Source organism: Sander lucioperca, chromosome 1, assembly GCF_008315115.2.
Source record: "Sander lucioperca isolate FBNREF2018 chromosome 1, SLUC_FBN_1.2, whole genome shotgun sequence".
NCBI classification, from domain to species: domain Eukaryota; kingdom Metazoa; phylum Chordata; class Actinopteri; order Perciformes; family Percidae; genus Sander; species Sander lucioperca.
This window is the reverse complement of record NC_050173.1, coordinates 41,121,506-41,136,283: the sequence shown is the minus strand read 5'-3', so window position 1 is coordinate 41,136,283 and position 14,778 is coordinate 41,121,506. Positions and strand designations below refer to the sequence as shown.

Below are 14,778 nucleotides of genomic sequence, written 5' to 3'. Positions count from 1 at the left end.
ACACATGAAATACTGACACACAAAACAACCCTCAGCTTTGCACATAAACAAGTTGCTTGTGGTTAAAAAACTAACAAATACCTTAGGCTACAATATAATTGAATCCTTTACAAAACCACCACAAACTGATTTTAACCATCTTTGAATCAATACCTTCCAAATAAAACTTTAACATGTACAAACTCCACAAAAATAATACGTTTTTCAGGGCTAGTAGGGCTACTGTATTGAATTGTATTACACTGTAAAGGAATTCTGTTACCACCTATTGTGTATATATAAAAAGGTTACCCGAGGCAAGTCAATCTCCCACTTAAAATCTTATATTCATTGTTGTGCAGAATTTTCAGTCACAAAACTACTACACCTTCTCTTTGAGTCAAAGTGCACACTGAAGGCTTTCTGAAGGCGAGGCTCTGAATACAGCAGGAGCAGGATTCACCAAGTCCTGAATTTGGCAACATTTCTGTCAATTAAAACCTAGTTCTCGAAACATAAAAACAGATTTTACTAAGCGCTACTTCTCATTGTTAACCTGCTTCCAGACTTCTGAATCACCATCTACATCTTAAAATAGAGAGCCAAAGTGAAACTAAGAGTAAGAATACAACCCAGCCCAGTGTCATGGCAGTTCGTGAAATGGTGACGTTATTTAATCTATTGATTCGTGTACAGGGACACGTTTTTCTGTTTTTTATCGTGTTGGTGAGCACGAATTTTAAACTAATGTATTTGATATATTACGTGATAACAGCACGATTATGGTAGCGAGTAGTATTGAAAAGCCGAAAATCCGCGTAGGAGGTTGATTGGGGTGGTGGATGGTTCAAACAAAGCAGGACTTTCACCCCGGAGACCGGGGATTGCGTCCCGCGTGTGGTAGTTCCTTTCCGCATTCTTGTTCTCCTAACCACAACCTTTCCCCGTCTTTCTTTTCCTAACCACAACCGTTCCCTTGTTGTAGCGCGTCCCCCGTTGTTGTCGCCGTTGTCGTCGCCATTGTTGTCACTGGCGTGCAGCGTTTAATTTCCCCGTTGTTGCGTCCCCCAGAGACCGCGGATCGTGTCCCGGCGGCCGCGTGTCACTGTCTACCGCATGTGGTAGACCTTCCTCCACAGCGCTGTGGAGGAAGGTCTGGCAATGCGAGACTACTAATGTAGTAATATAATGCTAAAGGATCTTCAGTAAACGTATGCATTAGGCGGCTGAGTGTTACATTATTATTACGAATACATTACTCTGTAAGCAGCGTTTTAATGTTTTAGCTGGATGAGGTGGACATAATTATATACCGTCTAGTAGTTCAGTTTAAAAAATGCATCATATTTTATCAGCTGATCAGATGTTTTGAGTATATAATCTTGATCTTTAAAGTAAATATATGTCAAATATATTTAGTTGAGTAAAAGTACAATATTTATTTGTAGTGAAATAGAAGTATGAAGTAGAATAAAATGGTAGTATAAAGTATCTCAAAATCGTGCTTAAGTACAAGTATATGAGTAAAAGTAGTTTGTTACTTAAGTGTGAAAAGATGCAGCTAAAGCTTCATGGGAGCTATAGATTTTTGAATGCAAATCAATCGTTTGTTAAATTCATAAAGGGTTCAAATTCAAATGCTGTAGTCGATACACCAATTGATATTAGGATATGTTTAGTCAACTTCAGGAATAGAGCAAAAACCTTCTTTGTGTTTTGGACAGTTGGTCAGACAAAACAGCATTTGAACATGTCATTTTGGGCTTTAGGCAATTGTGACGTGGCATTTTTTCAGACATTTTGTAGTTAAAAATCATTAGTTTAATCCCTAAAAGAAACTCTCATGCTAGTTAGGACAGGTCTCTATAAACTTACTGTACTAAGATCCTCCAGTGTTGACTGCAGCTGACAACAGACCAGCTGGATATCAAATCCTCCTCCCTGAAAATGACTAGCAAGAAGGCATGTCAGACTAAATACTGGAGAAGCAACAAAATAGCAAATGAGTGTCATATCAGGCTTATCGCACCCATGACACTTGTACTTGTTCTGTCTAAGCTCTTCCCCACATGCATGCTGCTGACTTTTAAAGTGGGACAAGCATATTTGCTTCTCACACCCCTGAGACAGGCTGCTATTTTCAGCAAGAGTTTATGACTAAGGGAGGCAGTGTAAGAAATCTTAAAATTATGGAATCAAGAAAGCATTGAACTCTTTTGTAAAAAGCCGATAATGACAAAATAATACTCTCCCAGCTGACTTAATCACACCAAAAAATACAATTCAACAACTTATGTTTTGTCTGGTTTAGTTCTGCGACTTTAAGAATTTGAGTTATTTGGTATTTTGCACTATTCGTCCTGAAGATGCATTTAACACTTAACCCGAGGGAAATAGGGGCTTGGTGTCATGCTCAGGGATGAGGATTAGACAGAGCATGTTTTAGCAGCCTGGGGCGGCTTTATGATTTTGCATTGCTCATCTTTTTTTCCCGCCCTAAACTTTAGTTTGTTTACCATCAAATACCTGTAAACATAATTAGCTCTTTTCTTTTTTTTTAAGATTATTCCATGGGTGTTCTTAGGCCATCATTTGACAGGACAGCTTTAGAGTGGAAAGGGTAGAGAGAAGGGCAATGACATGCAGCAAAGGGCCACAGGTTGGAATTGAACCCACTGCCGCTGCGGGAAGGACTGAGCCTTTGTATGTGAGGCTCACGGTCACAGGAGAGCTACCCAGGCGCCCAGGCTCATAATAATTGGCTCTTAAGCTGCTAAATGCTTCACTCGTATCACATTACACAGAGCAATTTTTTCCCATTGTTAATATGAATATGAATTCAGGTGGGTGAGAGGTGGGCAGATACTGAGGATCTTGTTGCAATGTCTAAGTCAACACGAGGTCAGAGATTACTTACTTAATACTTAGTAAAATGAGGACATTTCCTACTTTTAGCTTTATTTCCTTCTTTTATTTTATTCATATAGGTTTTGTCTGTCACATTCACAGTTCTTGCCAGTGTTGACGGTTTTGCTGCAGTATAGCCGGCTGCAGCACCCTGATTTCATCCACCATCAACTGATCCATTCTTTTTTACAGGGGACTTACTGTTCATTCACATTCAGTGTAATTCTGTTGCTGCCAAGCTTATTTTACAAGACAGGAAGGAGTTGTGCTTGGAGAGTGTTTCATGGGATAATATTGTTGTCGCAGGTTGTAGGTATCAGTGGAAGATTAAAGGACTACATGATTTGTTAGCTTTTGTTCCCTCTCTGTATGGGAGCACTTTGTATGCTGTTGGAGATAAGAGCACACAATCAACCTCTAAAACAACAAACAAGAGGACCATTGACTACGGAGTAAATTCATGTCAATTAACAGTGTTGGCCAGCGATGTACTAATATAACATGTGTAATAGTGTACTAAATATGGCTGGAGACTTTGTTTTCTGTTAATATAAAAGATGGTGAAATGTTTCCAACTTTAATAGGACTATATAAACCAATAGCACTTACAGGACACAAAGCTGACATCAGATCGAAATCCTTCCTGTCTGAGGTAAATAACAGAAGTCAGAGGATTTCATATTTGTCATTTATTATAATTTGACAGCTGTTTTATAAGCTGCACCTGTTTCAGCACAGGAGTCATGATTGATTATCGCCTCCTCAAGATACTCAGTCATGCATGAGCCTTTTTTCACAACCTGGAGCTCAGCAGAGGTAAGGAGGCTTCCACAATAAAAGGTTATCTTTTGTAAGTGTTACCTGTCATATTTGAGATTCTTTGGATTGAAAGTGTACTTTATTTTGTTAACAATAACGCCGTTGTTATTGGCAAAATGCCCCTTTGAGTCATGCAGCTGCAGCGTTAGTGTAATTACATAATGATATATTTTTGGACATCCTTCATACATTTATTCTGTATCTATACTAAATAAGTTTTTTCAACAATTCTTGAGAGGTACACTAGATTCCTGCACTGAATTGGGTACTTCGGTAACCCACAAAAGGTTTTTGTAACGGGTAAAAAATTGATTTTATGTGAGATATGGGTACAAATGTAAGGAAATTTCACTCTGTTGGTACAGTTTCTTTTACACACAGGCCTGAAATACACACACATACTCAGGCGGTTCGGTGTCTTGCTCCAGGGCACCTTAGCAGTGCCCCGGCACCTCTGCAGCTATCAGTCCTCACTCCGTACCGAACCGGCGATCCTCCTGTTCCCCATCCAAATCCCTATGGACTGAGCTACTGCCAGGCATCCATTTGCAATGAGTTACTGACAAGGCAGAAATACAAGTGAACATAATCCACTGAAAACATGCACCATGCAATCTGCACAGTGATATATAATATATATCACTATATATATCATTTGTGGGTTACCGAAGTACCCAATTCAGTGCAGGAATCTAGTGTACCTCTCAAGAATTGTTGAAAGAACTTATTTAGTATAGATACAGAATAAATGTATGAAGGATGTCCAAAAATATATCATTATGTAATTACACTAAGGCTGCAGCTGCATGACTCAAAGGGACATTTTGCCAATAACAACGGCGTTATTGTTAACAAAATAAAGTACACTTTCAATCCAAGTGATATATAATATATATCACTGTGAAAAAAAATCACAAAAAAAAAACAAAAAAACATAAAAACATAACATACATATATATACATATACACACACACATATTTATATATATATATATATATATATATATATATATATATATATAATGTTTTTTTTTTAAATGATCAACCAGGTTGTTGTGCGCCCTTACAGTACCCTGATGCATAATAGTTTTATCTATACTGCCTACACAAGCAACCAGCTCTGGACCCGTTCAGAACTCTGAGGCACACCATAGAAGCAAATTAGCATGTTAAAAACTGATCAATCGGCATGCAGTATGAAGAGTAATGGTCTGCATTTATATAGTGCCTTTCTACCTTACCAGACAAAGCACTTTAAAATTTGCCTCTCATTCACCCATTCACACACTCCAGGGCTCCAGACTGACTTTTTGCCTTGGTTGCATTGGTGCGCCTAACTTTTTTATTTAGGTGCACCAGCACAAAATTTAGGTGCACCCAAATTTTTCCTCGCATCGCCGTTAACGCTGAATGGGGATACACGATATATAGCTCTGTATTTTTTTTACCAAGTGGGCTAAATGTTCAGTTTTAAGTCAAAGCCACTTTTCACAAGCTCTTTTATTAAAACAGATTGTGATTAAAATAAAATGCAAAGACAGGGTTTCCTTTACCAGTTTGAAAATATACAGCTGCAACACATTCAGAAAGTTATCTGAAATAAATAGCTTAGGATATATTAAAAATATATATATATATATATATATATATATATCTCTGAGAAAGCTCCTTCATTTGTTTTCAACAACAATAACAGACTGATTAAAAGAGAAAGAGGATGCCCGGATAGCTCAGTTGGTATATATAGAGGTTCAACTCCGACCTGCGGCCCTCTCCTGCATGTCATTCCCCCCTCTCTCTCTCTCCCCTTTCATGTCTTCAGCTTTCCTATCAAAATAAAGGCCGAAATCTTAAAAAAAAAGAAAAAAAAAGAAAAAACAGAGGGAAGTGCGATGGACTGAAGCGTATGCTACTCACAGAGTGACGGCTGACTGGGTCCAGCACGGGTCAAATGCGCTTTGACAGGTCAGCAGCGTTACACGTCTTGTGTAGGCTATGAAATGTCTGTAGCGTCACTGCGCTGCATTTTTATGAACTATGATATTCTGGCCATGGTTCACATCTCTCGCCCAGGTCCAGAAGGCTCCATCTCACGCTATTAGGCCCACTCAACGAACTGAAGTTAGTTGCATTTAATAACTTCTAATGTGTTTTTCGCCGTGGCGGCCGCAATAACAGAGAGTTACCAGCGTAAACACTGGTACCAATACAGGTTTCCCTCTCATACTTTACAATATATAGCTGTGTTAATAACAATTAAAACTGCTGCAGGGGTGCCGTGTGTGAGTGATTGGGGGTGGGGCTGCGTGGAGAGAGATCCAAACACAGGCACGGCTTTACAGAAGGAATGGGTCACGTAACGCAACATTAAACCATATCGATATAAACGACATCACTTCGTTTGTGGAGAGGCAGCGGATGCAAGGATGTTAGGTGCATGTGCGACCAAAATGGTCACACTCTAGAGCCCTGCACTCATATTCATACACTGACAGTGGCGGCGCTGCCATGCAAGGCGCTGGCCTACCATCGGGAGCAACTTGGGGTTCAGTGTCTTTCTCAAGGACACTTCGACATGCGGACAGGAGGAACTGGGGATCGAACCGTCAACCATGTTGTTAAAGGACGACTCGCTCCACTTCCTGAGCCACAGCTGCTCAAAGAGGGCTCTGTAAGGGTACGCTCAGACCAAAGAAAGGGACACGCCGCAGGGTTGTGGGGTGGTGGGAGCGTCACTTAAATGGCCCATTTCTGTGACATACTGTTGTGTTCTTTAACCCCCAAATGTAGCACAAGTAGACTTCATATTTCACAATTCTTTTTTTTCTTCAGTTCGTATATAGTTCTTGACATTTCCGCACTTGAAGGCAGCTTCATTTCACAGAGAAAAAGAGGAAGAAAATAGACAGACGGACTGTGCTTTGTGCTGGAGCTTGTTGCAAGAAAACAGTCAGCTGCTCCTGGGCAGTTAAATGCTTGTGTTTCGTTTTTTACCCTCATAGTTCTTTAAAGGTCCCATGACATGGTGCTCTTTGGATATTTTTATATAGGCCATAGTGGTCCCCTAATACTGTATCTGAATTCTCTTTCCCGAAATTCAGTCTTGGTGCAGAATTACAGCCACTAGAGCCAGTCCCACAATGAGCTTTCCTTAGTATGTGCCATTTCTGTGTCTGTAGCTATTGAGGAGGAGAGAGGGGGGGGCAAGGTAGAGAGTTGGGGTGTGGCCTTGACCTACTGCCACTTTGCTCGTTTGAAAGCCATGATGTCTCTCTCTCATGGGTGGGCCAAATTCTCTGGGCGGGCAAAGCAGAGAAAGGGGAGGTAACCTTGCTCCGGAGGATACCCAGGGCTTGGTTTACACCTATCGCCATTTCTAGCCACTGGGGGAACTCATATTAATGTTAAAAACCTCATAAAGTGAAATCTTCATGCCATGGGACCTTTAAAACTTTCTTGTGGCAGCGATAGAGACAAGGATGTTTCCCCGTTTACTGTATGGGACTCTCAAGTCTAATCGCCGGTTGCTTGATTGGCCACCACAGGGGGACAAATTTAAAGAGCAGCTTCACACCCTGTTTTAGTTTGAACACGGATTCTTCATAAAAATTAAAAAAAGGCATTTAGAGCCAGACACCAAGCAGCACCTTCAAACTCGTGCTTATCAAAAATACCACTGACACTCCTACCCAGACTTGAATTGATTATTCTGTAATGTTACTCTTACGAATTAAAAGAGTCCATTTGAAACTTTGATTTTCAGTGAATTATTAATGTGCCCCACTGGGCTGGTAAATTGCATGAGGTTAAACAGCACAAGATCATATACACATTTTTTTCCAAGTAGAAACAATGAATTACCACAGTTCTCCTCATCGGCTTGATTTCCACAGTCATTGATGCCGTTGCAGTGCAGGAGCTGAGGAAGGCACACTGTCAGGTTGCCACAGGGGAAATATCCAAGAGGGCACGTCGCCTTCTCCTCTGTGATATTGAGTGCTATAAACAAAGCAGAAAATCCAAGAGTATGATTATGAATGTACAATATCTGCCACTTGTCTATATCAGAGACATACTGAGAGAATATGCGGTGCCAGGAAGGGGCTTGAGGGTACTCTAGCTACCCCTAGGATTCCCATAGCACCCCCTTAGCACCGTTAATAAATTGCTGTGGTATATTTATAAAAAATATGTTCGTTAATGTATAAATATTATAATTTATATTTGAAAAATGAATAAGTACATTATTAAAACAAACCAATTATTTCTAAAAAACATGAAGCAAACATATTCGGCCAATGGGTGCAGCACCAAGGGGGTAAGCGAACATCCGCAAAGCGTACCTCCTATGGAGACTTTTTGATGCTAACAAGCCATCACCTGCCGTTAGCATTCCATTGACTGCCATTCATTTTGGTGTCACTGTGACAGCAAATAACTTTACATCTGAAGCGTTTAAAGACTTTATTTGTCCATTGTTTATTTCTAAAGAAACACAACAATGTATAAAAGGCTCCAGAAGAAGAAGAACACAATATTTGGTAGCGTTAGGATTAGCGAAGTGAGTGTTACGTTAGCAATGGATCGTTTTTTACTCCCTAAACGTCAACATGTGGAGACTTAACAAAACCTGTGAGACTGAGCGATATGGTGAACCTGTCACCAACCGGGACGAAGAAAAGCCGCCGGAGGAAGATGACCTGACCGCGGCCGTGATTGCTGCTGAGGATGCCTAACATTACACTGCTGCAAATGACATTAGACCACTGACTGAGAGTCCTTGTCAAAGATTTTAGTGGAGTAAATGTGGAGTTTGTGTATCTCATTAAGGAAGCTTTTATAACCATTTGTCCAAACCCATGTCAAAGACTCCATCAGTGCTTCAGGGAGCTGTTTTTTGTTGTTCAGTCCATGAGTTGCTGTGTTTTCCTTAATCAACAGTCTTGTATGGCTAATTGTCCTTTACTTCAGTCTAAATTATGCAGAGACATAGAACAAACAGTACAGACTGACAAATGTGGCAAATGTAAAACAGACATCATATGACTTGACAGCTAGAAGAGGATGATTATTCACTCCCTTATCTGGCCCTGTCTTGATTATTAACATCCCTTATTCATGTGCCATAGTAAGTCAGCCTTATCATGCCTCTGGTTCCAAATACAGGAGACAGGCAAATTGCAAGCAAGGTGCGTAATTATGAACAACAGGCAACTGTGCCTCTTATCCCATCTACCTTATTCTGCACATTTGTAAATATATGTTTTGATTTGTCAAATATGAATAAGAATTATGATTACTTTTTTGGAAACATGTATTCAAAGATGATAAACAATTCATCAATATGTAATAATTGTAAGTAAAATGCTGTAGAAAATTAAAGAGTTCAGGGTCCCATTAAATCAGAATTCACTTTTCTGTGCTGTTTACATGTGTCATCATTTAGGCATTTTAAATATCAACCTGTAAAATGGTAATATTTCCTAATGGGGCATCTTGCTCATCGGGGGCATACATACAGATACATTCACAGATTTTAAAAGGCAACCAAGCGGCCGCTTCCATCATGTAAACCTCCACATTTACTTTAGTATATCAAATGATGCCCGCCGGGCCTATCATTCTGTTTACTGCAAAAACATCAAACACCGGCAAATACTTTTTACTCTCACGGTTATTTTAAAGAAAGTTTTTGGTGAACCTCGTGTTTCTGGGTTCCTGATAATACCTGCTCAAACATCTGTTATGTAACACCAAGATGATATACACAGAAGCAACATGCATTAAGATAATTTGCCCTTCTTTTTTATCACAAGGTTAATTATCTCAGAATTCTGAGATCATTTTTCAAGAAAAAAAGAACTGCTCTATTTTTCTGTATTAACGAGATACCTCAAAATCCTGCGAGAACCTCTCATCTGCATAGAGTACGCCTGTTCTCATCAACCATTTGTTCAAAAAGCAATACACGGTTTTTTTTTTTTTGCTGTGTTCACTACATTGACAGTCGCTGTATAAAAATGTGGCTGGTCGCGTAGGGAGAAGGTCGGGGTGAATGGGTGGGCGTTAACATACAGGACTTTCAATCCAGAGAGTGGAGCTCGCTTCCCTGGGAAAACTAAATCAGGAGCAGGAAATGTGTGTTGCTTGGGAGTGTTTTAATCCAAACCTAGATCTTTTTCCTAATCTTAACTAGTCATGTTGGTGCCTAATCATAACTTTCGTCATGGCCAAATAATATATGGTCAAATATATCCCTGGCATCCACAAATCCAAATCATCAGATGATACATGATGTATTCACAGGTCTTTTCTCATACCTCGAAGATTACAACGAATAAAACTCAGAGTTTTAATCCATATTGTGACTTTAGCACATTTCTTCATACAGTATGGTTTGTCCGGAGATCAATAGATTAGTAGTAAGTATCATTTCTAATATTATTGAGACAGCCATCCCTCATGTACAGTGTCTGCTATTAAATTAAACTGTGGTATTACTTTATGACTGTATTGGTGCTTAAACTAACTTATATGAATAATAAATAAAGAATTTATCACAAAAGAGCACCGATCAACGTTAAATGTAACTTTACACTAACTCTTGTGGAAAGACATTCTGGGAAATCTAACCGAAGCAATACAAGAATTAAGATGAGTGAAAGAAATAAATACAAAAATAATAAATCTAAATCTATTCTGATTGCTGTTTTAATTTTGCTATTAAGATCAGACTTTGTTAACATGTGCAGTGTCCACTTCTAAAAGGGATGTGGTGTTGAATTAAAGCACAACAGATCCATTATTGGCTTAGCTTTGCATTAGACTTGAATCACATTTACAATTGCAAGGTTACATTTAAGTGCCACCACTTAACTGTGTAATTCCCACCTGACAGGAAGCGTACTAATGAATTACACTAAGGCAACTCTGTTTCAAAGCCAGATGGAAAGGATGTTTTCAAATGTCTGTTCTCTAAAACAAATGGCACATAAATCACCATTCTCTGGAGGATAAACTTGGATGGTATTAGCAAACATGAAATTATTTTAGAACCAAACATCCTCTTAATGTGTGGGATACACAACGCCTGCCAATACAGCAGCAAGCCAGATTATTTCACTCTAAGGAGCTCCAATGGGGATCACATAATACACAAGCCTAAGGAAACAGTTGATATTTTTATGATAAGCTAAGAAAAGCAGCAAAAACCAACAGACAGATATATGTCATCATTAAAAATCTGTGCAAATATGTATCCAACAAGAAATAACTAAGACAGTACAACAGTGCGAAAAGTCCCCATTGTTACACTCCCCTAATTAAGCTTGTCTGTAAAAGTTTAACCTTTCCAGCAGGAAATTCACACTACTGGCACAGAGGAATCCACTCTCAACAATACATCCATGCTCTCAACCAGCTACCGCACATTGTTAAAGTTAAGAAGAAGAGACAGAAGAGACCATAGAGCTTTAAAAGTTGATTGAAAAAAGGATGTCTTGGATCACATTTGACTGGTCCTGCTTTACAGTGCAGTACAGATTACATAATATAAATGTGCAACATATTTCTATCACATCTTATGATGTGTCTTTCTTTAGTGATACTGTGTCAGTGTGCAGAGTATTCCCATACCATGCACTGCACACATTTACATGCAGTTTGTAGCACTGTAGTTCAAATCGCAATATTCTTATAATTGCATGTAAGGTCAAGACTGAGAAATATTCAGTCCACCTGAGACAGCAAAAGTGTAATTTATATTTCAAATTAAACGCTAAACTTGAAAGTGTATATTTGCTCTGTTTGAGAGCCCTGACACACCGAGCTGACATTTGGCCGTTGGGGTGCTGTTGAGCCACTAGCTTCATGTATCAGATCATGTACTGTTGGTGCTTTGCGGACTAGTGCCGACAAAGACACGTAATAAAATGCTTTGCATCTTTAGTTAAAAGTTGCACTCAAACACACAGCAAAGACAAAAGCTGATGGCCATCTAACTTCCGACATGCATGTAATTGTGCATACGTAAGAGGAAATATCTACTCATCTTTATTAATATTTGAAAACGTCATGGAAAGACAAACAAAAATTATTTAAGTACACTTTATTGTCCTTGTGGGAAAACTTGCTTGGCCTTTATCACATGAAGATCGGCCATAAATATAAAAATTCTTACGCCACTGTTTATTTATCTTTCTTGGATGAAATAAAACTCAAACTGAGTTTTTCACAAAATGTCTTTGTGAGCACTAGTCAGCATATTCATCATTTATGTTTACCTTCTATGTATGATTTTGTCATCCTATACTGTTATTTTATTATGTTAGTTATTCAGCACGTTTGTCTGACCAGGGAGAGAGATCCCTCCTCAGTTGCTCTTCCTGAGATTTCTTCCATTTTCCACACTAATGGGTGCAAACAATGATTCGCTAGGCTGAACAGCCACACAGCTTGCTCTCACTGACTGCCTCTGCCGCTGATGAATCAGTGTCCAAGATATCTTTGGGGCACTAATGTGTGAGCTTCAGAAGAATGGCTTATCATATGTTGACTGTGATAACATAAATTGGCGCTTCCTCATGCAGGATATTCATTTTTCCCATGGCAGCACACAGTGAGGCCGGTTATGATTTCGAATTGTTTTTTTTCTTCCACAGATCTTGGGTGCATGGCAAGATGCATGCAAACAGTTATGCAACAGATTTATATCTTGACCTGTGCCTTACAGTATCACGAGTGCATAAGCAGTATGAACCTCAATACACAAATGTAAATTGGTCTACAGCCAACGAAATAATGCAATTATCACGTAAGATTTCTGAAGTACCAATCAGGCTACAAAATTAGTTTATTTTGTGACTTTGTCTTTGTTTAGGATTTGAAAATATATCATTCATAGCATATCTTGCTATTGAGTTCATTGTTGTGCAGAATTTACAGCTGAAATGCCAGAACTTGATTTAATTTGGGTTAAAATACACACTGGATTAAAGCTCCTGTGCCTTATGGACTGAAAGCAACATTTTAAACTGACATGCTCTTGGTAAGGCGTTCTGCCCTAGCCAAGAACTGACCTTGTCAGTTTGAATTCAGTGTGTGGACACATTTAGTACTTCAGGCTTCACATGGACCTGTTATCCTGCACTTGCCCCTAATGCAGGATGCACACAAAACTACTGGCCAGTGGCTTTAACAGCTCACATATTTACTCTTACAGTAGTGATGGATGCTCGGCTCATGCAATTCACTGGCTCTTAAAAAAGGCTTCAAGAAAGCACGAAATCTGCTCCACACAGCACTGATCAAACTCACATAAAAAGCAAAATATAAATATAAATAAAAACACAAACATCTTAATATTACTCCACATTAGTGTGAAACAGGAATCCTGTCTGAGTTTAAATCCACAGAATATATGACTGATGATATCTCATAACATAAGAACTAAGCATCGTGTGCCTCCCACTGATTTCAATCTCTTCCATTTTCAGATAATTGAACAATATCCAGCCAGTCATTATGCATAGTGGGTAATTTAACGCCTAACGTTAATAGGCTACAGCTCCCTGGTGTTTTAAACCCAATTCAGGGAATATATTGTAGGCTACATCAAATATAAAATGTGCAGAACCTGCTATTACAGTGAAATGCCCTTCGACAAAAACATCTTAATCTGTCATTTCTGAAATCAGAATTCTCCAAGTAGCCGTCCTCTCTTTCTTTTAGTCATCGGTGCGGATTTCTGATAAAGTCGCTCTAATAACCTCCAGGCCACTTCTTTGATAAACAAATATCGTATACATTTTGTTTAGACGACAGCACATATTGTGCACGATAGTTTCCAAACCGCAAAGATTGAAGCTTAAACGACTTTGTAAATTCGTCAATATAAGAAGTTGCGGAACTTACCCGACACTCCATACGCGAATATCACAGCCACATAAACTTGCATGGTCCCTCTTGAAGTTTTTGTGAAAATCACGCGGGTGGTAGTAGGGAAGGACCAGCGATATTCTCAAATGTCCAAATTGGGAACCTGTGCGTAAAATTAACAAACAAAGTTTGTTTGCGTGCGGTTGCTGTGTGATAAAAGCTTGCAGCTAAGACAAGCGGGTGGAGCGGCTGCAGGAGAACCCGGAGAACCTGTAGCCACTATACTAGGTCGACTCGGTTTGTACCCAGTCCGACAGAGCCGAAGGTCTAATGAATCAGTTGCCATCGTCTGACGCACGAGCAGCAGCACAGGTGCAGCGCGCATAGAAGGGTGCAGAGCGAGAGAGAGAGAGAGCGAGAGGGGGAGGTATCTATCTGGGACTCTGCAGAAGAGAGGAACCCAGACTCTGAAGGAAACATGTTAAAAACTAACCACTGCTCATCAATGCTCTGCTGATTTGCATTCATTAGGTGTGTCACCCCTGCAGATGATTTGAGAGCATCACAATTGTCATAACACTAACCCAGCTTCCAGGTTTTATTTTTCAATAAAAAAAAAATAAAAAATATCCTGGCATAATTACCAAAGAGATCTCGCTGCAGTGCTGGATGTTGTCAGTTTGTATGTATTCACAGAAAAGACTTGCTGGCAGGCAAGGGCTTTGGTGTGACAGGCAGAGTGGTCCATTCTTGAAATCTGATTCTGTTTACTGGGTCTTCTTCTCTTTATCCATCTTCTCTGCCTGCATAGTCTCTAAAGGTTACCTAAGTTCAGTCCAACATATGCTCTCATCCACATTCTTCCAGTGCAAGAAATACTTACTTCCGCCAAGGTCATGTTTTCAGTTTGGTTTGTCTGTTTGTTTGTTTGTCAGCAGGATCACAAAAAAACTCACTGGCCAGATGTTCATGGAAACAGTGGAAGGGTGTAGCATGGACCAAGGAAGAAACCATTGCATTTGGGAGCTGATCTAAATCTTGGGGGATACACTCAATATTTGTCACTTTTGTTAACATTGCGAGCTAGGGCCTTTGTGCTGCATTCATTCGTTTGCGGAAAATGGGACCATCTGAGGAGCACATGAATAGACCATTGGCCTTGGCAGAGGTCTGCACTCTTCAAGTGCCATTTTATTT

The 14,778-nt window shown here is 39.6% G+C and overlaps 1 protein-coding gene across 1 annotated transcript in view; it reads right to left on the bottom strand.

The window, feature by feature from the left end:
• rxfp1 (relaxin family peptide receptor 1) overlaps positions 1-13,959 on the bottom strand; it is a 68,182-nt gene extending 54,223 nt beyond the window's left edge. The window contains exons 1-2 of the mRNA XM_031317187.2: positions 13,618-13,959; positions 7,567-7,704 (exon numbers count right to left, since the gene is read on the bottom strand). Coding sequence (XP_031173047.1) covers positions 7,567-7,704; positions 13,618-13,660 — 181 coding nt within the window. The 5' untranslated portion in view covers positions 13,661-13,959. The remainder of the gene's footprint in view (positions 1-7,566; positions 7,705-13,617) is intronic.
• Between the last annotated feature and the right edge of the window lie 819 nt (positions 13,960-14,778).